At 53.3% G+C, this 24,260-nt stretch overlaps 1 protein-coding gene and 1 long non-coding RNA gene across 2 annotated transcripts in view; one reads left to right on the top strand and one right to left on the bottom strand.

Moving 5' to 3' along the window:
- The first annotated feature begins 188 nt into the window (after positions 1-188).
- NGFR (nerve growth factor receptor) overlaps positions 189-24,260 on the top strand; it is a 45,910-nt gene continuing 21,838 nt past the window's right edge. The window contains exons 1-2 of the mRNA XM_054014658.1: positions 189-415; positions 9,192-9,333. Of these exons, the coding sequence (XP_053870633.1) occupies positions 368-415; positions 9,192-9,333 (190 nt within the window). The 5' untranslated portion in view covers positions 189-367. The remainder of the gene's footprint in view (positions 416-9,191; positions 9,334-24,260) is intronic.
- On the bottom strand, positions 2,639-4,081 carry LOC128829295 (uncharacterized). Its single transcript, XR_008443318.1, has 2 exons — positions 3,848-4,081; positions 2,639-3,425 (listed from the first exon to the last, which is right to left on the bottom strand). It is a non-coding gene; the product is annotated as an uncharacterized LOC128829295 (long non-coding RNA).

Raw genomic sequence — 24,260 nt, 5'->3', positions numbered from 1 at the left:
CTTTCCAAAGAGTCTTTGGTGGAGCAGGCAGATGCCAGCTTGTGTGTGTGTGTGTGTGTGTGTGTGTGTGTGTGCTACTATTCCTGGGGGTGGAGGGGAAGGGGGGGGGGGCACAGGGAGGAGGGGCAGCTGCAGTGACTTGGGTTTTTGAAAAGCCACCCAGCCAGTGGGAGGGCAGCATCGATCGTTTTAATAAAACAGGGCAGAGCTTCAGGCTTAGAGGCAGGTGCTGTCCCGCAGCCTGCCGGGCTGCGTCCTTCTTCCAACCTGAGCCCGCCGGGGAGGTGAGAGGCTGCTGGGGCTGCGAGAAGCGCCGTCGTCCCCCCCGGCCGCTCGCCTTTGGCTTGGGGCACACACGGGAAAGACCATGGAGAAGAAGCTGCTGCTGGTGGTGCTGGTGGTGGTGGTCCCAGGGGTGAGTGAACCTGCGGGCTCTGGTGCCGGGGCCCGGGGGGACCGTGCGCTCGGAGAGCCCCAGAGGAGGAGGCGCCCCCGGGGCGGAGGACGGGGAGGGAGGCAGAGGGGTGAGGGGTGGTGGGGAAGGGGGTAGGCGGGCAAAGGGATGGGGCGGGAGCGGGGGGGCAGCCGGACGCAGGGAGAGAGGCGGGCAGTGTAGCGGGACAGGGAACGGGGGTCCGGGCACAGGCGGGACGGAGACAAGGGGTGTAGCGGGTCGGGGGGTGCTCGGTACAGGGGTGCGGGGGAGGGGTGCGAGAGGGGTACAGGGGGGCAGGGGAGTGGTTAGCGGGGGAGGGATGCGGGGGTACCCGGGGGCAGGGGAGTGGTTAGCGGGGGAGGGATGCGGGGGTACCCGGGGGCAGGGGAGTGGTTAGCGAGGGAGGGGTTCAGGAGGGTACCCGGGTACAGGGGCGAAGGGGAGTGGATAATGGGGAGGGGTGCGGTACCCGGGGACAGGGGAGTGGTTAGCGGGGGAGGGCTGCGGGGGTACCCGGGGGCAGGGGAGTGGTTAGCGGGGGAGGGATGCGGGGGTACCCGGGGGCAGGGGAGTGGTTAGCGGGGGAGGGATGCGGGGGTACCCGGGGGCAGGGGAGTGGTTAGCGGGGGAGGGATGCGGGGGTACCCGGGGGCAGGGGAGTGGTTAGCGAGGGAGGGGTTCAGGAGGGTACCCGGGTACAGGGGCGAAGGGGAGTGGATAATGGGGAAGGGTGCGGTACCCGGGGACAGGGGAGTGGTTAGCGGGGGAGGGCTGCGGAGGTATCCGCAGGGGAGTGGTTAGCTGAGAGGGGGTGCGGGTACCCGAGTACAAGAGGACGGGGGGAGGAGTGAGCGGGGGGGGGTACCCGAGTACAAGAGGACGGGGGGAGGGGTGAGCGGGGGGGGGTACCCGAGTACAAGAGGACGGGGGGAGGGGTGAGCGGGGTGGTACCCGAGTACAAGAGGACGGGGGGAGGGGTGAGCGGGGGGGGGTACCCGAGTACAAGAGGACGGGGGGGAGGGGGGAGCGGGGTGGTACCCGAGTACAAGAGGACGGGGGGGAGGGGTGAGCGGGGGGGTACCCGAGTACAAGAGGACGGGGGGAGGGGTGAGCGGGGGGTAGGGGGCTTGGGGAGGGGTACCCAGGCCCGGGGGGTGGCTAGCCCAGGGGAGGAGTGGGGGGGTGGAGGATGGCCAGGCACAGGGGTGCAGAGCGGAGGGCAGCTGGGCAAAGGGGGGGGGTCACAGAGAGCACGGCTGAGCTGTAACCTCCCCCCCTCTGGGCCGGGCACTTTGCCTGGGACATGCCCCGCCCCGGGGGCTCCATCCAGCCAAGGAGCGGAGCACCCACCAATGGATGCCCAGGGGCTTTAAATCAATGCAGGGGGCTGGGCTGGGGATCGTGCGGCCAAACTGGCCCCTGTGATGAACCCCCCCCACCTCTTCCCTCCATCCATCCACCCTCCCCCTGCTGTGCCCCTTTCCAGACACTCCCCGACCTCTCCCTACCCCATTCCCAGGGACAGGGGTGGGGGCAAAATCTCTCCTCACCCCCAGGAGTCCGGCTGAGCATCATGGCAGCTTCCAATGTCCCTGCTCGGGGAGCTCTGGAGGCCACCCCCAACGGAGAGAGGGGAAGCCCCGGCCCAGGGAACGTCTCAGCCTGCGGGCACCTTTCCACAGCTGGCTCAGTTCAGCTAACCTCACCCTTAGCCTGCCTGGCAGCCCAAGTGCCAGGACCCCTGTGACCTTCATGCCTAGCAGAGGGCCAGGGGGTTCTCCTCTAGTCTGGGCCCCCCGGGGGGGCAAAAGAGGGCATCTACCCCCATGAGATCTGGGCTCCCACCTGAGCAGGAGCTACAGGATCCGAGAGAAATGATGCTTTTTTTTTTGCTAAAGCACCCCTCCCCCGCCCTCCCTGGGTTCTTGGGGGGCACCAGCCATTCAAATACGATAGGGGGCAACCGTTAAAAGTGTTGCACGGGGGAGAGTGCGACAGGCCAATGAAATATTCACAAGCCAAAGGCAGTGACCGAGCAGAAGAAAAGGTGCCTAGACGGAGGTAAATGATAGATCCCAGGGACAGAGGAATTGCTAGCCCCGCTCAGATCCACAGGGCAGGCGTGGATGTTTCCGTGGATATCAGGGATATCCAGTGTTATGAGAGTGACTGCTGGGCACATTTTGGAGGGGATTTTAAACCTCATGCTTCAGGGCTCGAGCCAACCTCATTTATTTAAAGCCATTTTGCGCTGGTGAGAAGTGCTTCCTCAGCCCACAACTTGATCAACAGAGCAGATACAGGCCAGGCACCCCCAACGCTCTCCCTGCTCAGCTGTGACCCGGAGGGGTCACCTCTAGGGCTCAGAGGGGAGTTCATTTGCACCCTTGATTCTCTGCTGAGACAGCCAGCCAAGCAGGGTGTGGGGGCAGGCAGTGGTGGACTGCAACGAGAACATCTGCCCCTAGAAGGTAGAGAGACACCCACCAGTTCACTTCACACAGGCCACCGAACAGATGGCAATAACTTTCAGTCATCACCGAGCTGCGCCGGATTGGAACCGCTTACTTAGAGCTGAAAAGCTCAGTGTCCCGTTACCAACCCCGAGCCGCAGATAAACTCCTTGGGAGGACTAGGAAGGGAAGGGGAGCTCATCTGCTCTTTGGCTTGGGCAGTGCCGTTCTCAAGTGGTAGGATCCAGAGAGGAACTGCCCATGTGGTGCTGTGACTTGCGAATGACCCCGGCTGTAGAATTCAGATGCAGATTTCAGATGTCCCCAAAGTGGGGGGGTTGTTCTGAGCTGGCATTTTGGTTCTGCTGGTTGTGGACAGCGAGGCGAGTAGCCAGGGAATGTGTCAAGGCTGCAGGGCAGTACGGCTCCAGGATTTTGGGCCCATCTCCTGCTCAAAGTCTGCTCCAGGTCTCCTGTTCTGGGTGAAATCTTTTTCATGCCAGAGACTTACTGGTAATATGCCCAGCTCCCATGTCCTACATATATTTAGGAATTAATGATCAGTCATCCTCTTCCTTAAACAAACAAAACAAAACACACACACACACCCCAGCACAACTTAAAAAGCAATTAAAAGCTCACGGAGGTGTCACTCTCTCCTTCTTGTTCGAGCTGTCAAAATGCTTTATGGGGTTAATACCTGCGGCTTTGTCAACAGGAGTTGTGTTAATAACATGCACATTTCGCCGGACTAATTTAGGCCATGTGCTCTCCCATAAATGTGTTAATCTTTATGGGAGTTTTCAGTGCTCAGGACCCGGAGCGGAAAGGGAAACGCAGGCTGGCGGGGAGGATGGATTCTGGAACCTGGGAATGGAAGTTATATTTTCCACACCATTTAGTAGCACTGAGGGGAGGGATTGCCAAGGAGCAGGGGGCATTGCTCATTTCTTCTTACCTTTCCCGGCAAGAATTACAACAGGGGATGCAGAGTGCGAGCTGCCAGTCAGTGGCCCTCCCCGGCAATCAGATTGCGAGGGACTGGCCGTATCTCACAGCTGCTCCTCTCCAAGCAGGGGGCACTGCAGGGAGTGCCGGTGGCAGGAAAGTCTGTATATTTCACTTCCAGCTTCTAGGAACCCTGGCAGAAGCTGGGGTGAGAGCCTGGCTCTTGGTAACCCACTTCCTTCAGTCCCAGCCGGCCTGAGCAGACTGGGGCCGAAAGCACAGCTGCTGTGGTCCCATTCGTTCCCAGAGCTATTCATAGTAAAAAATGTGAGCAGCTGGTTTGTTACTCCAGCCCCAGCCTCTGGCAAGAGGAGTCACTGCGGGAAAGGATACAGGACAATGTTGACCCAACTACGGCGGTTCTTGTTCCTCTCAGCAGGGGTCACTGAGGGGTGATGCAGGAGGTGACTAGGGTGACCAGATGTCCCCATTTTATAGGGACAGTCCTGATATTTGGGGCTTTTTCTTATATAGGCACCGATGACCCCCCCACCCCCTGTCCCAATATTTCACACTTTCTATCTGGTCACCCTAGAGGTGAGCCGGGTATGATGGCACTTAAAGCAATTTCATTTGGAATCATTCAGGAATTTTCACACACACACACACCGTTGTAGGCCAAAAGCCTAAAGGGGAAATTGGTCAAAACTCTTTGGTGGAAATTTACCAGTTTTACTTAAACTTTCACCAGGAAGATTCCTTAGGTCAGGATGGAATTTCTGAGCAAACCAAAAGCAAGCATAGCTCAGTGGTTAGGGCCCTCAGCTGCGCTGCGGGGGGGTGACCCAGGTTCAAATCAGGTAGAGAGAGATTGCCTCTGAAGCTGGTGGAATCAGGCAGACGAAAGCTTTGAGTCAGGGTGTTTCACTGCCCTAGTCACAGGGCTCTTGGCTTTTCTCTCTCTGCCATGTTTTGTGGACAGTTTTGAAAGGTTTGGGTTTCATTCCGAGGCAGAATGTTAACACATTTTGAAACCTCCCCATTTTTCACCAAATGGAATTATTTTCTTCTGGCCAGCCCTCATTTAATTCTTACCTTCTTCCAGCAGGGGGCACTGTCGAATGATGTGACAGTGCTGGCTGTGGAGGGGGACCCCACAGCTTTCCCAGTCCCAGCTTCACCCAGCAGAGATGCCCTAGACCAGGGTTTCTCAACCCGTGGGTCGGCGCCTGACATTGGGTCGCCAGAATGTTGCAAAGGGCCCCGTGGCAGCTCCTGTCCCACGGGGCTGGCTGGGCTTGCCTCCCTGTTCCTGGCGCTGCCGTCTCTGGAGTCCCCGTGTCGCTCAGGTTTGGCCGAGCCGTCAGGCCGGCGGGAGTCCGGGCAGGCTAAATTTGAGTGAGTGGTGCTGCAACCCCATGAGCTAGGTCACAACTCCACTCACACCAATTTGGTCCAGTCAGGGGGGCCAAATCTGAGCAGCGCTGCAACCCTGCAGGTTGCAATGCCTGGAGCAGAGATCCAAGCCCAGCCAGGAGCTGCAGGAGTCGTCACTGTGGGGTGAGTGCCGGGCAGGACCCAACCCTCGCAGGGGGCAGGATCCGACCGAAACCACCCCAGGGCCTCCACCCCCAGACTATTTACTGGGTCGCGACAGGCCATAAGCATTTCCAAATGGGTCCTGAGCCCAAAACGATTGAGAACCGCGGCCCTAAAATAATGATAAAGGAGCCAGTGAGGGGCTTGCAGTTACTACTTTACTTGCCAGGGACCCTTCTTAGCCTGGATGTGCCGGCTGGAGCATGAAGCCCCATCTCTTGGGGTCACTGGTGTGATGCAACGTTTACAAGAGGGTCTGTGCAAAGAAAAACCCATGGCACCGAGCATCAGAGCCTGGGTCAATTGACTCAAGCGCGTGGGGCTTGGGCTGCGGGACTAGAAATAGCCATGTGGGTGTTCAGGATCGGGCTGGAGGGCAGGCTCTGAACCACCCCCTTTGCAGGGTTTCAGAGCCCAGCGTCCAACCCAAGCTAGAACGTCTCCACGGCTGTTTTGAGCCGTGACTTGAGCTGTCACTTGATCCAGCCTCCGTGGGCCTTTTAGTGCAGTCGTGCCCAGAGAAAGTCATCCCAGGCCCTCGCTAGTTAACTGTGCTGCCAAATGCAGTGCCCACATGCTCTCAAGCGCTGGGTAATTGGAGCCCTTTGTCATTCAAATGCCTGTAATTGGCGCTCCCTTGTCTAACGCCAGCATCTGTAATAGTCAGAGCACAGCGTTTATCCAGTGGACACTGGGAAAGGAGGCAGCTAATTGGCTGAGGGAAGGGCCTGCTGTGCAGGGAACTGAGCTGGCTAGCAAAGGCCCTGGTCTCCTTAGCCCAGCTCGTCTCCCTTGCGTGGCCAGGGGCGTGTGGGCCAGAGAAATTGTCGGGAAAGCGTCTTTCCTGCCTCGTTTTGTTTTGTTTTTCCTGGCAGGGTTTGTTCTGAGGGATTGTTTTCAATGCTGTATTTTCATTTCTGGTATGAATTGTATTGCTCATGAAAGGTGCAGTAGGGAGATGCTGCCTTAGAGTCCTGATGGGCTTGATAACTGTCCCAGACACCTACCCGGCACAAGAGTAAACCTATTGTAGAGGCTGATACTATGGGAGTCAAGAGGGAGTGTGATGGTGAGAATCCAGGAGCTCCTCTCCCGGTTGCTGGGAACGTGAGTGGGACTGGGGTTCCTTCCAGTGATGCTCTCCGAAGACTCTGCTCCATCTTGTGTAGCTGCTTCCGGCTATGGGTGGCAGATAAATGTGAATTTCCTATGTTTGCTGGAAGGAAGGAAGAACTTTTTCTCTCTTCCAACTCCACTTAGCTATTCCTCCCACACGCTACCTGCTGCTGCTGGAGAGGTCAGATTTCTGCTACTCTACCCCTCTCCAAGTGCCATACTTTGACTCTTTCTTCATGAATAACTCCAATGCTTTCTTGTGCTGCTACCCATAGCAACAGACTAAAACTGACATGGTTCTTGTTCCCAAAGGCCATGAAACTGACCAGCTTGTAGGTTTTACTCTGCTGCTGTTTGAAGAAGCGGTGAGCAGCAGGCGAGCTATCTGTCTGCAGACTCAGGAAGACAGTGCTGCATCCATTCCCACTTGGGAGGTTTTCTTCAGAAACCTAAAAGCTAGAAACAGAATTATTTTTTCTTAAAAAAAGTGAATCTTAAATTGCGTAGAGATTGATGATTTATGCCTTTCATCATCATCACTCCCATAACCGCATTGGTCGTTGGGGCACCCTCACTGATAAGCAATCAACCGATTGTCTCCTCCCCTGATGATTGTGTGTCAGTGCCTGAGTCTCCGCAAAGTCCATTCCTGTCCACTCTTTTATGTTGTCAATCCATCTCTTCTTCTGTCTACCTCTTCTCTTCCCCTGTACTGTCCCTTGGAGGATGATCTTGGATAGGCCAGATGATCTTGTTATATGGCCATACCACTTCAGCTTGTGCTTCTTCATGGTCGTCAGAAGGTCTTCATATGACCCAGCGCGTTGGGTGATGATGTTACGGACCTCTTCATTAGTGATGTAGTCGAAGTAGGAGATGGTTATCAAGGGATTAATTCAGAGTATTATGAGTTGGAGCCATGCTCCACCTCGCCCTTACTTCCTGTTTTAGTCAATGGAAGCTTCCCTCCCTCCACTCTGTTGTGATGCAGTTGAATAAAGCAGCAAGTTCCCAGCCTGCAGTGCTGTGAGCAGATGTATTTTTGTTGCACTGAGTGGTCGCTTTTCAAAAATACCCCACCCCCAGGAAATGTTTCCCATTCAGCACTAGCCAAGAGGATTGTTCAAGTATAGCTGTGTTTATCGATGGCCCTGCGGGACCACTGCTCAGGACAAGGAGATAGGTATTTCAGTCTCTCTCTCCCATGTATTCCTGGGCCTTTCTGTTGAGACCGTAGACACGGTCGGCAGTTAGCGCCCGTGGCGGCTGGTTTGTGACATGCAGAATAGAAAGTGGCGTGCTGCTGACAAACAACCGCCAGATAGTAGCATCTTTTGGTCCCTGCCTGGGCTAGATTTGCACTGGGGCCCAGAGCCTCAAAAGTATGTAGGCGCCCAACTCCCATCGGTGGAAGGTTCTGAATCTCATTACCATGCCCTGAGCCATCCAATCCTCCCCTTCTTCTTTTTGTTACCACAGTTCAGACAAACCTGCAGGATCCTTCTACCAACAAGCATTGCAGCGGGGGTGCGGGGGGGGGAAAGAATAGCCTTTGCACAACGTAACCTTTGCCGACACTCGGCCGCTAGCTGTCTCTTCTAGGGAAGCGTTGCTAGGGAAGGTGCTTCGCAACAAGAAAGCACTTTGTGAAGTTAAAGCACCCAGCCCCCCCACTTCTCAGGAAGATTGGCCTCGCTCATCTGCCGTTTACCAAACCCACATGATGCATGTGCAGCTCTGTCCTAACCGCACAACTTGCGGCGTGTTATTGCTTCCATACGCCAGGGCAGAGTTTATTTAGAAAGCAAATATTGTTGCTTCCATTAGACAGCGATGCGGCTGAATCCCTTGGCACCATAATTACCAAGCACTTCAAAGCGTGCGCTTCCATTATCACTCCTCGGAATTCAAGTCCTGGAGCTCAGGTAAACCACGGTGCACTAGGCGTAGGGTGACCAGATGTTCCGATTTTATAGGGACAGTCCCTATAGGTGGGGCTGTGTCTTATATAGGTGCCTATTACCCCCCCATCCCCTGTCCCGGTTTTTCACACAGTTTGGACACCCTAACTAGGCGAGGGTCTGGGATGGCAGTGTTTAAAACTCAGTTCGCTTTCCAGCTCTCCCATTGGTAAGTCTCTAAGCCTCTATTTATTCCCCCGTCTCCGTTAGACGTCACAGGGATGGTTGGAGGGTTAAGTGGTCGATGATTGCAGAGTGCTTTGAGATCCTTCGATGAAAGGCTCTATATGAGTGCAAATAAGGAGTGCAATAGGCACCCAGAAGAACCCAGCCCCCCCCCGATGTGCTGTGCTGTGCTGGCAGAGGCCTGAATCCAGGCATTTGGATGCTTTTGGGGGCTTTCTTGGGGAATGGGAATTTGGGGGAGGTGGAGGGGAGGAACAACACTCTTTAATCCCTTTCTTCTCCCAGGTCTTTGATGTTAATAATAGTTGGTAGGTGAGCTCATCTTAAGCCCAGATGGTTCCAATCACGTGCATTTTAGGCGGGGGCGTTTGATCACGCTGGACACCCCTCCTGCTGGTGGGACTGAATTTAGTTAGTTTCTTATTTTCTTCACCCACCCCACCCGCCCGGCAAAGAGACCGACCCGATCATTCTGTTTCCCTCCCGTGGCAGGGGCCGGCCTGGGCCGCGAAGGAGAAGTGTCTCACCAAGAAGTACACCGCCAGCGGGGAGTGCTGCAAAGCCTGCAACCTGGGAGAAGGGGTAGCGCAGCCCTGTGGGGTGAATCAGACGGTCTGTGAGCCATGCCTGGACAGTAAGTAGCTTGTCCTCGATTTCACCCCCACAGCAAGCTCTGGGGGTGGGTGGAAACCGCCTGCTGCCTACTGCACTGGGGATAAAGCTGGGGGGAAGGGAGATTCCAGTAGAGGGGTGAGATGGCTGGGTTGAAAAGCCCTGTGGATCATTGGGTGTGTATTGTCTTCTCATGACTACGATACAGGGTGCACCTAGAAAAAAATGGGTATCCCCTTTGCTCTGTCCTCCCTTTTGCTACAGTCCTCACTCAGGTATCGGCTTGCGCCAGATCTAGCCAATTGCTCTCACCTGCAATTTCTAACGTGCCCATTACTACAGTATCTGGTCTCCCTTTATATCATTTAAACCCATTGTATCCTGCAGCAAGTGGGATATAACAAACAGAACATACACTCCACAAACACGGTAACTACTGTCACTGAAGCCTGTTAACTGAAATTGACCGGTGTGGCCTCGGAGTCTGATCAACTGGCTCCCAGTCTTCATGGACCAACTAACTTGCACATCCAAAGGCAAAGGGGTTTATGGGATTTCTCCCCCCGAGCCCTCCTCTGAGATACCGGCCCTTTGCGTTTTCTTCTACTGGCCGTTTGTGTCATTCCCTGCTTCCTTGCGGTCTCTATTCCTCTCCACACCCACTCGGCCCCTTTCCCTGGGCTTGCACCAGCTGATGGGAGTTGCTTGGTTCTCTCAGAGGTTTGGGAAATTCTCTCTCTCTTGCTTAGCTGTACGGGCTGCCCAATGCGATGTTTTCCAATGAGTCCCCCTGTGTCATTTACAGTATAATAAGAAAGTGGAATTAGACTGACCGTTTAGCAGGGGATGAGAACAAGGTAGCCCCGGTAGGACAAGGAAACTGGCTGTTATATCACGGATGGATGAAGGCATTTTGTCCCCGTCGGATGCTTCGTAGGCCCCGGTAGAGTACATGTGCTAGTGATCTGGGTGCACACGTAGTGATGAAATGATTGAGCGATTATTTCTGTAGTGCCATGGCCGTGCACGGTGCTTTGCAGAGAAAATAAAAACACCAGCCCCCCGCATCCTCCACCACCAGGGCAGCTTGCCCTCCAAATATTTACCATGGCAGGATAGTGCCGAAATGCGGCTGGTTCCAACTGTTTGCAGCGAAATCCGCCCAAGCCAGAACACCGTGGTGAAGGGCTGCGTGACGGTTAGTTTCACAATTATTATTTTGACCCAGAGCAAAACTGAAAATGCTGCGGGGGGAGAAGACATCCCTGAGGACAAGGCTTCCCCAGTGGAGGAGAGATCCTTGGGGAGGGTGTCTCCTGAAAACAGTTTTTGGAAGAGAGGGGACCGGTGGAGGAAAGGGTGCTGACTGGGAGGGGGCTCTGGGCAGGTGATCTGACTCGTTAGAGGAAAACGCTCCATGGCCAGTCACAGCTCTGCGGCACACCAGCTAAAAATATCAACCTTCCTTCAAAATCAATGAATGCCACTTAACCTCGGAGTGAACGGCAGTAAGGACTCTCGATATTGAATACCAGCCCCGCTGTCTGACCTTGGAGGAGACGCGTGTTAACACCGTGAAAAGCAGCTTCTACCAGGGAGCACCCCCTGCCCTGAGCATAGGCTGGTAACTCTCTGCAGCATTCCCTTTAGGTCTCTCACCGGGTACCTCCCTGAGCAGGGATTCCACATTGATGCGCCTTTACAATCACACAGAGCACATGCGGTGTGAATCAGGTCCCGGGGAGACATGCCAGCTCTTCATTCCAGAAGGAAATGTGGATTTGGAAGAAGATAAAATAATTCCCACCCGGGTAATGGAGGGAGTGCACATGCAGTAAATGTTTCATAGATTCATAGATTCATAGATTATAGGACTGGAAGGGACCTCGAGAGGTCATCGAGTCCAGTCCCCTGCCCGCATGGCAGGACCAAATACTGCCTAGACCATCCCTAATAGACATTTATCTAACCTACTCTTAAATATCTCCAGAGATGGAGATTCCACAACCTCCCTAGGCAATTTGTTCCAGTGTTTAACCACCCTGACAGTTAGGAACTTTTTCCTAATGTCCAATCTAGACCTCCCTTGCTGCAGTTTAAACCCATTGTTTCTGGTTCTATCCTTAGAGGCTGAGGTGAACAAGTTCTCTCCCTCCTCCTTATGACACCCTTTTATATACCTGAAAACTGCTATCATGTCCCCTCTCAGTCTTCTCTTTTCCAAACTAAACAAACCCAATTCTTTCAGCCTTCCTTCATAGGTCATGTTCTCAAGACCTTTAATCATTCTTGTTGCTCTTCTTTGGACCCTTTTCAGTTTCTCCACATCTTTTTTAAAATGCGGCGCCCAGAACTGGACACAATACTCCAGCTGAGGCCTAACCAGAGCAGAGTAGAGCGGAAGAAGGACTTCTCGTGTCTTGCTCACAACACACCTGTTAATGCATCCCAGAATCATGTTTGCTTTTTTTGCAACAGCATCACACTGTTGACTCATATTTAGCTTGTGGTCCACTATAACCCCTAGATCCCTTTCTGCCGTACTCCTTCCTAGACAGTCTTTTCCCATTCTGTATGTGTGAAATTGATTTTTCCTTCCTAAGTGGAGCACTTTGCATTTGTCTTTGTTAAACTTCATCCTGTTTAACTCAGACCATTTCTCCAATTTGTCCAGATCATTTTGAATTATGACCCTGTCCTCCAAAGTAGTTGCAATCCCTCCCTGTTGAGTGGATGTGAATGGGCGTGCACGTGTCCTTGGATCACACTTGTTTGATGGGTGTAGCATGACTCTGGCTCCGTGCATGCACAAGTGTGTGTTGTGCCCCCACCTTTCGTGGCTGGTTTCCTCAGGATAACAGCCTACTACTGCGGCTGGTTAGTGACGTTGCTCCGTTAGCTCAAGTCTGTGCTATGGAGCTACAGGTTAACCACTCCTGGGGGTGGCTCTGTGTGCAAGTGTTTGCAATCTGTCTCTTTGGACCGTGGCTGTGTTTGTGGCGTGCGTGCTGTTGGCTTTTCCATGCAGCGGCGGCTTTGTGCGTGCGGCGGGCTGGATGCCAGGCTCCCAGACTCTTTCACAGATGTCGGTATTAATCCTCACGGACACATGTTCGTTCTCCACTCTCGGCTTTCGAGTCGTTTCCAGGCTCACAATCCCAGAGTGGAGACATGACATTTTTCTGCAAACCCCCCGCCCCCTCCCCCGCCACATCCTTCCGGCTGGGATGCATTCTCCCCTGTGGGAGGGAGCCATTCCAGTTCTCATCATGTGAGTCCCTCAGGGAATGTGTGCGGGGGGGGGGGGGGGGCGGGGGGATATTAAGAGAGCAGGATCAGAACTCGGATGCAGCACTAGAGCGACTGGGAAGTGGCTGCATCTGTCCATTAATCTGCATGTGGGTGGTTATGTGTATAAATACATGTGGTTCTGTTTTCTGTGCCCAGCTGACCTTGACATGTCTTTGTCTTGCTTTAGTCCCAGGCTGGAGTGTGTATTTCCATCCTGCTGCTAGGAATCAGGAGTAAAGGTTGGGTTTGGTCTCTGCTTTGTCACACTGGGGAGCTGAGCTACGCAACCAATCACGCATCAGCAGGGTCTTGAGATGTCCCCTTCCCCCTACCCCGGTGTCACAAAGTAATCCAGAGGCAGGAGTGGCTTGGGGTAGAGGGACTGTATGATCTAGATCAGGGGTTCTCAACCTTTTTCTTTCTGAGGCCCCCCCCAATATGCTATAAAAATTCTACGGCCCACCATGCTGCCACAACTGGTTTTCTGGCATTAGGGGGTAGCAGGCAGGGAATTGCCTGAGGCCCTGTGCCACAGGGGCCACCACGAAGCTAAGTTGCTCAGGCTTCAGCTTCAGCCCCAGGTGGTGGGGCTCGGGACAGTGGGGCTTTGGCTTTCTGCCCTGGGCTCCAGTGAGTCGAACGCTGGCCCTGCTTGGTGGACCCCCTGAAACCTGCTCGCAGCCCCCAGGACCCCTGGTTGAGAACAGCTGATCTAGATAATAGGGCAGCAGGCTGGAAAATAGGAACTCTGGGTTCTAGTCTGACTCTGCCACTGACCCGCTGGGTGCCCTTAGGCAAGTCACGTCGCCTCTCCGTGCCTCGGTTTCCCCACCCTTTGTTTGACTTGTCTGTTTAGACTGTAAAATCTTCAAGGCACGGATTGTCTCTTACTATGTGTTTGTCCAGCACCTAACACAATGGGGCTACTTTAATGGAAATAATAAGGAAAAAACTAAGATGAGAAAAGCTATATAGATAGCTATAAACTTGGAGGTAACTATTTAAAAAACCGGAATAAAATACAGGCCATCTCACAGCCAGGAGTGGCAGATCGGTCAGCTGGTCCCTCTGCCCGCCTTTAGGCCCTCAAGCAGGGCGGGGCTCAAGGTCATCGGGGGAGCAGAGGTGTCCAAGAGACGCTGATGGTGAAAGGGTTCCCCTCAGCAGCCAGCTGGGCGCCTGCTCACATGTAAAGACGCCCTCAAGAAAGGAGAAGAATGAGTGTGACCCAATGGGGGTAGCTAGGAGCAAAGCGAAGTTGGGAGGCAGAACTTGCTGCCGTGAGCGCCATCAAGCTGTGCGACAGCCTCCCCAGTGCTTGGGGGCATTTAAAAGTAGATGGGAGAAAACACTTGAAAATAGGGGACCAATCCCCTACTGCGATCGATTGGCTGAGCTGCCGTTAATAGCCTTGTTCCATGTCTGATTGGAAGGAGCCCTCAGCTTTGATTCTGGCCTCGCTTGCTCCTCTGTAAATAAGGAGCCATGGGGGCTATGCCAGCGTAAGGCTGGCGGACGGGTCTGCAGAATCAAGCCCCTTGCCTCTCCCAGGCCAGATTCTGAGCCCCCCTCCCTTCCCTCTTTTCTTTGTGAAATATCGGCAGTGTGGAGCGATCCGGTCTGACGCCGGTGCTGCTCCATGTGTGAGAATCCCTTGGGTTTTAAGAGGAGTGTCAGAGGTGCTGCAGAATCACACCCACAGGATTCACCTTAGTGGCTCGTAGCCCTGTCAATCCACTAACCTACCGCCAAGCACTGGTTCAGACTAGTGACCCAACAAAGCCACTCTCCTGCCCCGGCAGCTGCTACTCCTCGGTGCTTCAAAGGGGGCCGAGAAAACGGCTATACTAGCCAGTTGTGAAATGCTGTCCCTGGCGTGGGGTGGGCGAGACGTTCCTTCTGGGCCTCCGCAGGGGATTGGCTTACCCCAGAGCATGGCATGTGCCGCCCCTCGATCACAGCGTCCAGAATAATCGTGCGGTTGCTGGTCATTACACGATGGAGCCCTCTAATAATGCAGCCCCGCCGTTTGGCCCGGGTGACCGCCCACGGTCGCAGATTCCTTCAGTTCCCCCTGTGGGGGGATTTGCTCTTGACTCGCCGGCCTCGTTTAATTGCAACTGATTCGACAACAGCAAGGCGCAAAAGACCATCCGGGCAAAACTCAGTCTGTGCAGGTGGAGAAGAAAGCGTCACCGGCTGCTGGGGGGAAAGCAGGTCTGCTTTCATGTTGAAGTTCAACCTGAGTCCTGCATTAGCCCAAACGGCTTCATTCCCCCTCCCACCGGCAGCCTCTCCCGACCGCTGTCTCATGATTTATTTATTCATCTCCTCAACATCCATCGTTACATGGGGGCCTGTTGGATTCTCAGCTGTAATTGTTCAGGTCGCATACCCTGCTGCCACTGGAAATGTGCGCACTCAGCCAATATGCTTTTCCGGTCCAGCTCCCCGTTCTAATGGCATCCATCAATAATTCAGAATAATGTAAGGAATTAACCCAGGTTAATGGGAGCTGTGCACTCCAGCGTCTGACTGGGAACTGCTCAGAAAGGCACGGGAGGTGGGGGAGAGGGGGAGCGGGACGGGCAAGAGGGAGAGAGAGAGAGCACAGATCTTTGTGCCGCGCTGGTGATGGGGTGGGGGGTCATGGGGGTCAGGGCCTGAATAAAATAGATTGGGGAGGTCTGATCTCCAGCCTGTGTTCAGTTATGACCATGAAATTGGCGGCCACCGGAGGAGCCAAGAAAGCAGAGGTGGGCAGAGAAGAGAGAGCTGCTGCTGCCGGGATGGAAAGCTCAAATCAACAGATTTAGGAGGCGAAGAAGAATGCCTCCCCCCCCGCCCAACACAGCCACATCCACTCCTTGAGGGGTTAAAGGGTCAGAGGAATGCAAAGGATTGGCGCAGGCTGGGACTGAACTGAGCCAGCGAGGATGGGAGTGTGGCGAGTGGGAACGCCATGGGATGCCAGGGGGTGTGTTTGGGGGGTGCTCTCAGCCACAGAGCAGAGGATGGAAGCATCTTTCAAGGGCCAGCAGGGGGTGGTGGTCTCCCCCCCCCACGGCAGCACAGGGTACAGCAGGAGAGGATGGTGTGGAGAATGGCAATACCGGACCGGTGCCAGCAGGATGGTGCATGGACGGCCTGGCAGAAGAGGCTGTGCCAAGGAGGTGGAGAGATTGGCAAGATCCCCCTGGCGCGCTCACCTGTCTGGTTGCTCTTACTGCCGCCAGGAGCACCCTCTTTGCCAGCACCAACGTCATCCCTGAATAGCCAAGCTAATAGCGATCAGCTGCTTCGGGCCACATGGGGACCCCTCTGCCTTTCATCGCTAGCAGCATCCTCCCGGTGATCCTTTGACACCGAGAACTGATGCTGCTGAATTATTGAGGACGCTGCCTAAAATAGCTAAACATGGCTGCTTTCTGCACCTCTGAACCGGCGCGCTGTCCTGCCGAAAGAAAAGCCCTCCGGCTGCACGGAGTTGGAGCCGCTGGGGCTTGACTGGCTGCCATCCATTCCCGGACCTCCTGGCAGATGGCCGGGACAGCTCCGAGCTATTCACTATGGCCAAGGACCCTCAAAGCTGCCTAAATCCCATTGGACCTGGGCCCAAACACCAAGGCCTGGTAGACACTACGGAGTGTCACCGTGTTATATTTATTGACATGATGCAGACCATGGGGAAGAGGAGGGGGGTACACAGCCTGTTCAATTCTGTCCAATGCACGTCCTGTGCGAGAAAAGATCAGCTTGTGATAAAGTCACCGGTCTGGGACTCATGTCACCTATGAGTCACACGCCTACATGGATCAACGTGGAGTCTGTGGTTACCATTGTCTTCTCCCGCAAGGCAATGCACATCCTACCACAGAAGACATGTCTACCACTCCCTGCCAATACAGCATCATGCCACAAGCCCGTGATCTGGCCACCTCTCCTTCAGGGCTGTACAGCCCTGCCAGGCAGGCCTCGGCTATCCATAACTCATTGCTTGGCACTGACTATCTTGCCAGCTCTCACCCTGTATCGAGTCTTCCGCGTTTGGTTAAGCTTATGGGAAAAGGTTGGGGTGAGACCATGCTCAGATCTCCTGGCCAGTCTGCTTACTGAGAAAGACAACTCTGGTGGATGATCTCCTAGCGATGGATGAATAGGAAGGAATGAGGCCATAGATTTGTCAGCCGCCTTTAACCCCATTGGCCACGAGGTGTCACTGAGCGAGGTTGGTTCACAAGGTGCTCTCCATGAAGGCTCCGGACCTTTGGAGTTCATTTCTCACCAGCCTGAATGGGTCAGCCTTCAGGGGCCTACCTTTTCTCCTGGCTGGTGAGGAGATGAGCAGTTGGTAGGGCTGGTAGCCATGGGTGGGACTCTGGGGAATGTGTGTGATATGGTGCTTATGTTGTCGTGGGGTGGTTCGATTTGCTCGGTGGGAACTGACGGTCTGTTTCTTTATTTTTTAAAAGATTGTCAAGGGCACTGGATGGGCTGCTGCCTTCTCGAGAGGAAGGGTGGCCAAGTGGTTAGGACACAGGACTAGGGAGACCTGGATTCAAGCTCAGAACTTTGGGCCTGTCACTTAGCCTCAGTTCTCCATCTGTACCATGCACTGCCTCACCAGCGGTGTGGTGAGGCTCGGTACATTAGAGATGGTGAGGTTATAAGATAACATGGCAATGGGGCCACCTTAGCTAGATGATAGTGCGTACAAATCCCAACAGATACATCGTCTTCCTCAGCCCCACTTCTTTTCCTTTATTCATAGAGGTTCAGGCCAGAAGAGGCCAGTCTGGCCTCCTGCCCAACCCAAGCCAGAGAACCTCATGCAGGAATACCTGCATCCAGCTAATAATGTCTGTTCTAGCTTCATAGGGGTGTGGGCGGGATGTGTTATCCCACAGAGATCTGGCTTGTTCCTCTTCTCCCTTAGTTTTCAGCCCACGATCTAGCCGCCTCCTGTCTCCTCCTGTGAACCCACCAGTCTCCTTATTTCAATGCCCAAGCTCTGCACTGGTAAGAAAGGCTCAAAGACCACAGCCCCCCCCCCCTCTATGCTCATTTCGAATGAAGCTGGAGTCAGATCCCGGCTCTGCCACAGACTCCGTGTCTGGCCTTGGGCAAGTCACTTAGGCTCAGATCCTCAAAGGTATTTAGATGCCCAACTCCCATGCCACTGGGAGTTAAGTGCCTAACTCCCTTTGCAGATCCAGGCTTTAGTCTCTCTGTGCCTCAGTTCCCCATCTGTACAGTGGAGATAACGCCACTGCCCTGCCTCCCAGTTTGTAGGAGGGAAAATGCAGTAAAGGTCACGAGGTGCTCAGAGGCTACAGGGACCTTAAGTACCAGCGCTAGACAGGCAGCGAGCAAAGGGCAGGTTTAACCAAGACTCCGGGAGCAGGGCGGCCGTGATGGCAGCGCTCAATCTGAGCGGAGCACTTTGCGCCCTGTCATTCAGCAGGATAATTGCCGTCTCCCGTGAACGTCCTCGGGAGATCGCCCAGGTAATTAAAGATTAATACGGGGATGGATCGCTTTCAAAATGAGGGGGAGGCTGAGCCGAGGATTAGGGTTAATCTCTCTGACACCTTTCTCCCCCCGACGAGAGGGGGGGAGTCCAAGGCCCAGAGGGAGGAAGGAGGTCTGAGGCCCTGGCAGGTCAGAGCAGAGGAAATGAATTCAAAGGACGTAGATGAAGAGACAGTGGTGGCAGCCCTACAGGAACTCCTCTTCCCCGGGTTAAAAATAGACGCCGGGGTTCCTCCCGGTAGCCAAGGGGGCAGGGCGGGGGCCCCCAAGGGCTCTTCTCCTCCCAACCCACAGGCCTCCCTCTGTCTCCTATGGGGCCGGGATAGCACGGGGCTCGGAAGGAAGCAGGCAGCCTATGCCCTGCTAGGGTCAGCTCGGAGCAGCCCATCGCCCAGCTCCTCTGCCCAGCAGGGCCTGTGGGCCAAGCCAGCCCTGCCCCAGGACAGCATTGTAGCCCTTTAAACTCGCCCCTGGCCTCCAGCCTGCTGCACCTCCAGCCAAGTCTTTCTCTTGTGATTTGAGTTCGGTATTTCAGCCGGAGGTGAGGGGTTTATTACAGGAGTGGGTGGATGAGGTTCTGCAGCCTGCAATGTGCCGGGGGCCAAACTAGATGATCATGAGGGGCCCTTCCGGCCTTAGAGTCTCTGAGTCTTGGAGGTGCTGGGGAGGGGAGAGGGAAGACAGCATGGGATACATGTGGGGGAGATTGATTTACACCAAGGAATCAGTTCTGCAGGGTGCCGCTGAAACCGGAGACCAAGGAACCTAGGCTGGGGCGAGAGTCAGCAATTAGCATCGTACGCTCCTGTTTATATTGGGCTCCTGCATCTTGATTCTGTCCTGGTCTCCATCAGTCATGGATGGGAAACAGATGCAGCTAACCAAAATGGGGCGTGTGGCCTCTGTTTGGGGAAAATGGCTGTTCGGTGGGGGAATGGAGGGGAGGCAGCGCCCCTCAGAAACAGCCCCGACAGGGCAAGGAGGAGAAAGCCTCCAGGGTGTTAGGAGAGGAAGGTTGGCTTTGTTGAGTTTGGCACCTAAATAGCTTTGAGAGGCTGGGCCTGTTTTGCTCACTCAGTGTCAGTTCGGGGCCTAGCACAATGGGGCCCCAATCTCAGTTGGGGCCCTCAGGCACCTACAGTAATATAAATACTAAGGAGAATGCCTATAGCACCTTTGGGATCACAAAGCACTTGACAGGCTGCATTCAGAGGGATCCCTTACCAGAAGGCGGGTGGCCAGTTCTGGGGTGGAACACAGCAGCCCGTCAGCACCATGCAACAGCAGTCCTCCCCTATGTCAACATGCTTAATGCCAGCTGCTCCCCTGCCCCTGAGGCTCCAAGCCCATAGCAGGGGGCCTGCAAAGTAATGAGAAGTGGACTCCATAGCTGGGGAGGGGTTAGCAGCTGTGGGGGGCAGGTTGGGTCACAGGATGGGGTGTCAGCATTGGGAGGGGAGCAGGATTACATGTACTCCACTTAGGAAGGAACAATCAGTTGCACACATACAAAATGGGAAATGACTGTCTAGGAAGGAGTACTGTGGCAAGGGATCTGGGGGTCATAGTGCATTGCAAGCTAAATATGAGTCAACAGTGCAGCCCTGCTGCAAAAAACAAGCAAACATCATTCTGGGATGTAATAGCAGGAGTATTGTGTTCAGTTCTGGGCACCACGTTTCAGGAAAGATGTGGACAAATTGGAGAAAATCCAGAGAAGAGCAACAAAAACGATTAAAAGTCTAGAAAACATGACCTATGAGGGAAGATTGAAAAAACTGGTTTCAGAGTGGTCGCCGTGTTAGTCTGTATCAGCAAAACAGAAGTACTTGTAGCACCTTAGAGACTAACACATTTATTTGGGCATAAGCTTTTGTGGACTAAAACCCACTTCATCGGATTCATGCAGTGGAAAATACAGTAGGAAGATATATATACAGAGGACATGAAAAAATGGGGGTTGCCATTCCAACTCTAATGAGACTAATCAATTAAGGTGGGCTATTATCAGCAGGAGGGAAAAAAACTTTTGTAGTGATCATCAGGGTGGCCCATTTCAAACAGTTGACAAGAAGGTGTGAGTAACAGTAGGGGGGAATTAGCACGGGGAAATAGTTTTTAGTTTGTGTAATGACCCATCCACTCCCAGTCTTTATTCAAGCCTAATTTAATGGTGTCCAGTTTGCAAATTAATTCCAATTCTGCAGTTTCTCGTCGGAGTCTGCTTTTGAAGTTTTTTTGTTGAAGAATTGCAACTTTCAGGTCTGTAATCGAGTGGCCAGGGAGGTTGTAGTGTTCTCTGACAGGTTTTTGAATGTTATAATTTTTGACATCTGATTTGTGTCCATTTATGCTTTACTTAGCGACTGTCCGGTTTGGCCAATGTACGTGGCAGAGGGGCATTGCTGGCACATGATGGCATATATCACATTGGTAGATGTGCAGGTGAACGAGCCCCTGATAGTGTGGCTGATGTGATTAGGTCCTATGATGATGTCCCTTGAATAGATATGTGGACAGAGTTGGCATCGGGCTTTGTTGCAAGGATAGGTTCCCGGATTAGTGTTTTTGTTGTGTGGTGTGTGGTTGCTGGTGAGTATTTGTTTCCGGTTGGGGGGGCTGTCTGTAAGCGAGGACTGGCCTGTCTCCCAAGATCTGTGAGAATGAGGGATTGTCCTTCAGGATAAGTTGTAGATCCTTGATGATGCGCTGGAGAGGTTTTAGTTGGGGGCTGAAGGTGACGGCTAGTGGCGTTCTGTTACTTTCTTTGTTGGGCCTGTCCTGTAGTAGGTGATTTCTGGGTACTCTTCTGGCTCTGTCAGTCTGTTTCTTCACTTCAGCAGGAGGGTATTGTAGTTGTAAGAATCTTGATAGAGATCTTGTAGGTGTTTGTCTCCGTCTGAGGGACTGGAGCAAATGTGGTTGTATCTTAGAGCTTGACTGTAGACAATGGAGCTTGTGATGTGGTCTGGATGAAAGCTGGAGGTATGTATAGTGGTCAGTAGGTTTCCGGTATAGGGTGGTGTTTATGTGACCATCGCTTATTAGCACTGTAGTGTCCAGGAAGTGGATCTCTTGTGTGGACTGGTCCAGGCTGAGGTTGATGGGATGGAAATTGTTGAAATCTTGGTGGAATTCCTCAAGGGCTTCTTTTCCATGGGTCCAGATGATGGAGATGTTATCAATGTAGTGCAAGTAGAGTAGGGGTGTGTGACGGGTTGGATCACAGAAACCCCTTTGGGAGCTGCCACCCAATGTACCAAGACTACCCCTGTTCTTGTTTTCCCTGCCAGCTCAGGACTCCAGCACCCTGTCTTGCTGAGCCAGACACTCCCGTCTGCTCCAACACAGACCCAGGGTCTGAATCACTTGCCCCAAAGCTGCAAGTTTACCTGAAAACAGCTCACAGAAGTGTGCTTGTCTTTAGCACTCAGATGCCCAACTCCCAATGGGGTCTAAACCCAAATAAATCCGTTTTACCCTGCAGAAATCTTATGCAGGGCAAACTCATAAATATATGACACTGATAAAGAGCTATGCACAGTTGTTTGCTCCCCCAGGTATTAATACATACTCTGAGTAAATTACTAAATAAAAAGTGATTTTATTAAATACAGAAAATAGGATTTAAGTTTTAAGTGGTTCCAAGTAGTATCAGACAGAACAAAGTAAGTCACCAAGCAAAATAAAATAAAATGCGCAAATCTATGTCTAATCAAGCTAAATACAGATAATGTCACCGTCAGAGATGCTTCAGTAAGTTTTTCTCAGACTGGACACCTTCCAGGCCTGGGCACAATTCTTTCCCCTGGTACAGCTCTTGTTCCAGTTCAGGTGGTAGCTAGGGGATTCTTCATGATGGCTTCTCTCTCCCTTTGTTCTCTTCCACCCCTTTATATATCTTTTGCATAAGGCGGGAGCCCTTTGTCCCTCTGGGTTTCCACGCCCCCTCACTGGAAAAGCACCAGGTTAAAGATGGATTCCAGTTCAGGTGACATGATCACATGTCCCTGCAAGACTTCATTGCCCACTTGCCAGCACACACATATACAGGAAGACTAACAGGTAAACACAGCCATCTGCAGACAATGGTCCTTGTTAATGGGAGTCATCAAGATTCCAAACCATCCTTAATGGCCCACACTTTACATAATTACAATAGGCCCTCAGAGTTATGTTTTATATTTCTAGTTTTAGATACAAGAGTGGTACATTTCCACAAATAGGATGATCACACTCAGTAGATTATGAGCTTTGTAATGATACCTTACAAGAGACCTTTTGCACGAAGCATATCCCAGCTGTATTATATTCACTTATTATCAAATCTTTATAAAACTATCCCAGTTACATTATATTCACTTATTATCATGTTTTTATAAAACCACATAGACTGCACAACGTCACAGGGTGTTAGGGGACGAAAGCTGAGGAAGCGTTGTTCTAAGTCAGCCATAAAAATGTTGGCATACTGTGGGGCCATGCGGGTTAGGGTTTCTTTAGTCCGGAGAAGAGAAGACTGAGAGGGGACATGCTAACAGTTTTCAGGTACATAAAAGATTGTTATAAGGAGGAGGGAGAAAAATTGTACTTCTTAGTCTCTGAGGATAGGACAAGAAGCAATGGGCTTAAATTGCAGCAAGGGAGGTTTAGGTTGGACATTAGGAAAAACTTCCTAACTGTCAGGGTGGTTAAGCACTGGAATAAATTGCCTAGAGAGGTTGTGGGAATCTCCATCATTGGAGATTTTTAAGAGTAGGTTAGACACACATCTGTCAGGGATGGATAATATAGATAATAGATAATATTTAGTCCGGCCATGAGTGCAGGGGACTGGACTAGCCGACCTCTCGAGGTCCCTTCCAGTCCTACGATTATATGATTCTATGTTGTGGGGCAGTAGCAGGAGAGAGTGGGCAGTTGGGGGGTGCTGGCAGTGGGGTCATTGGGGAGGGCTAGGCAGCTGCGAAGGGGGTGAGCGGACCCTTCTGAGGTAGGAAGCCATGGACTGGCAGCTGGAACACAGGCAGTGCCAGACTGAATCAGAGCGGGGATCCCTCTAGCCCAGGGCCCTGTATCTGACCGTGGCCAGAGGGAGGTGCAAGAAACCCCCGCGGAAGGGTGTTATGGGATAACCTGCCCCTAGGAAAAAATTCCTCCTGATCCCCGCCTCCCCCAACAGCCTCCCTGGCTCACACCCAGGCATGACACTGCTTCCTTTCTTTGCATGACCCTCAGGGAGACAGCACTGAATGAGTGTGTGCAGAAAACACCCCCCCACACACACCCCTCCCCCATTAACGCCGCATGCTAATTACACGGCAGTTATGCCAGAGATTAGCTTGTGGCTGACAGTCCTGGGGTCTCCCAACAGGGCAGGAGTTCAGAGGGCCTGAGTTAGCGAAGAGCTCCCACTGCAGCTTGGGGCTGGCCCCCTGTTTGTGCGGCAAATTGTTCTGCTCTGATTACAGGGTTAACGGCAGCTTCCAGCCCCCCATTGTTAGGGTGAAGGGAACACGGGTCTGGTTGAGGCTGCTGTAGTTGGTGCCTTTCCCTCTCCTGAGCTTCCCCTTCCTTATGGGGTTGGGGGGGTTGCTATCGGGATCCCGAGCTTTCCCCACAAGGCAGCTGATTCAAATCCAGCCAGAGGGAATGGCTTGTTGAACGAGCCACTGGTCTCGGTCCAGCGCCCGCTGGACAAGGAGCTCTATCATCCCCTTAGCACCGATGAGCAGGCTGGGGAGTGGATGGGCCGTGGGGAGTTAGGAACCTCAATAGCTTTGAGGATCTGGGCCTGAGCTCCTGGGGAGAGGCAGGACAGTGCGGGGCCGTGACCTGGGGAAAGGGGACGTGGGTCTCCAAGGTTGTCAATCTGGCACCTTTCACCAGTCCTAAACACGCCTCCGAATAATAAAACCCGTAATTGCCTGGGTTTTTATAACCTTGTGCTGCAGCTGCTCTTGAATCTCCTCTTGTTCCAGTTGGGTAACAGCCGCGTACAGCTAAAGAAGTTGCCTGTGCTAGGACACAACAGAGCCCCGAGTGTTGGTCCTGCCACAGCTCCTGCCTTGGGCCAGTTTGCCTTGCCACCGGTAGCTCCGTTTAGAGGGGGACTCGATATAGTTC

Source organism: Malaclemys terrapin, chromosome 25 (assembly GCF_027887155.1).
Source record: "Malaclemys terrapin pileata isolate rMalTer1 chromosome 25, rMalTer1.hap1, whole genome shotgun sequence".
NCBI classification, from domain to species: domain Eukaryota; kingdom Metazoa; phylum Chordata; order Testudines; family Emydidae; genus Malaclemys; species Malaclemys terrapin.
The sequence above is the reverse complement of the archived record's forward strand: the minus strand, read 5'-3'. Positions and strand labels throughout refer to the sequence as shown.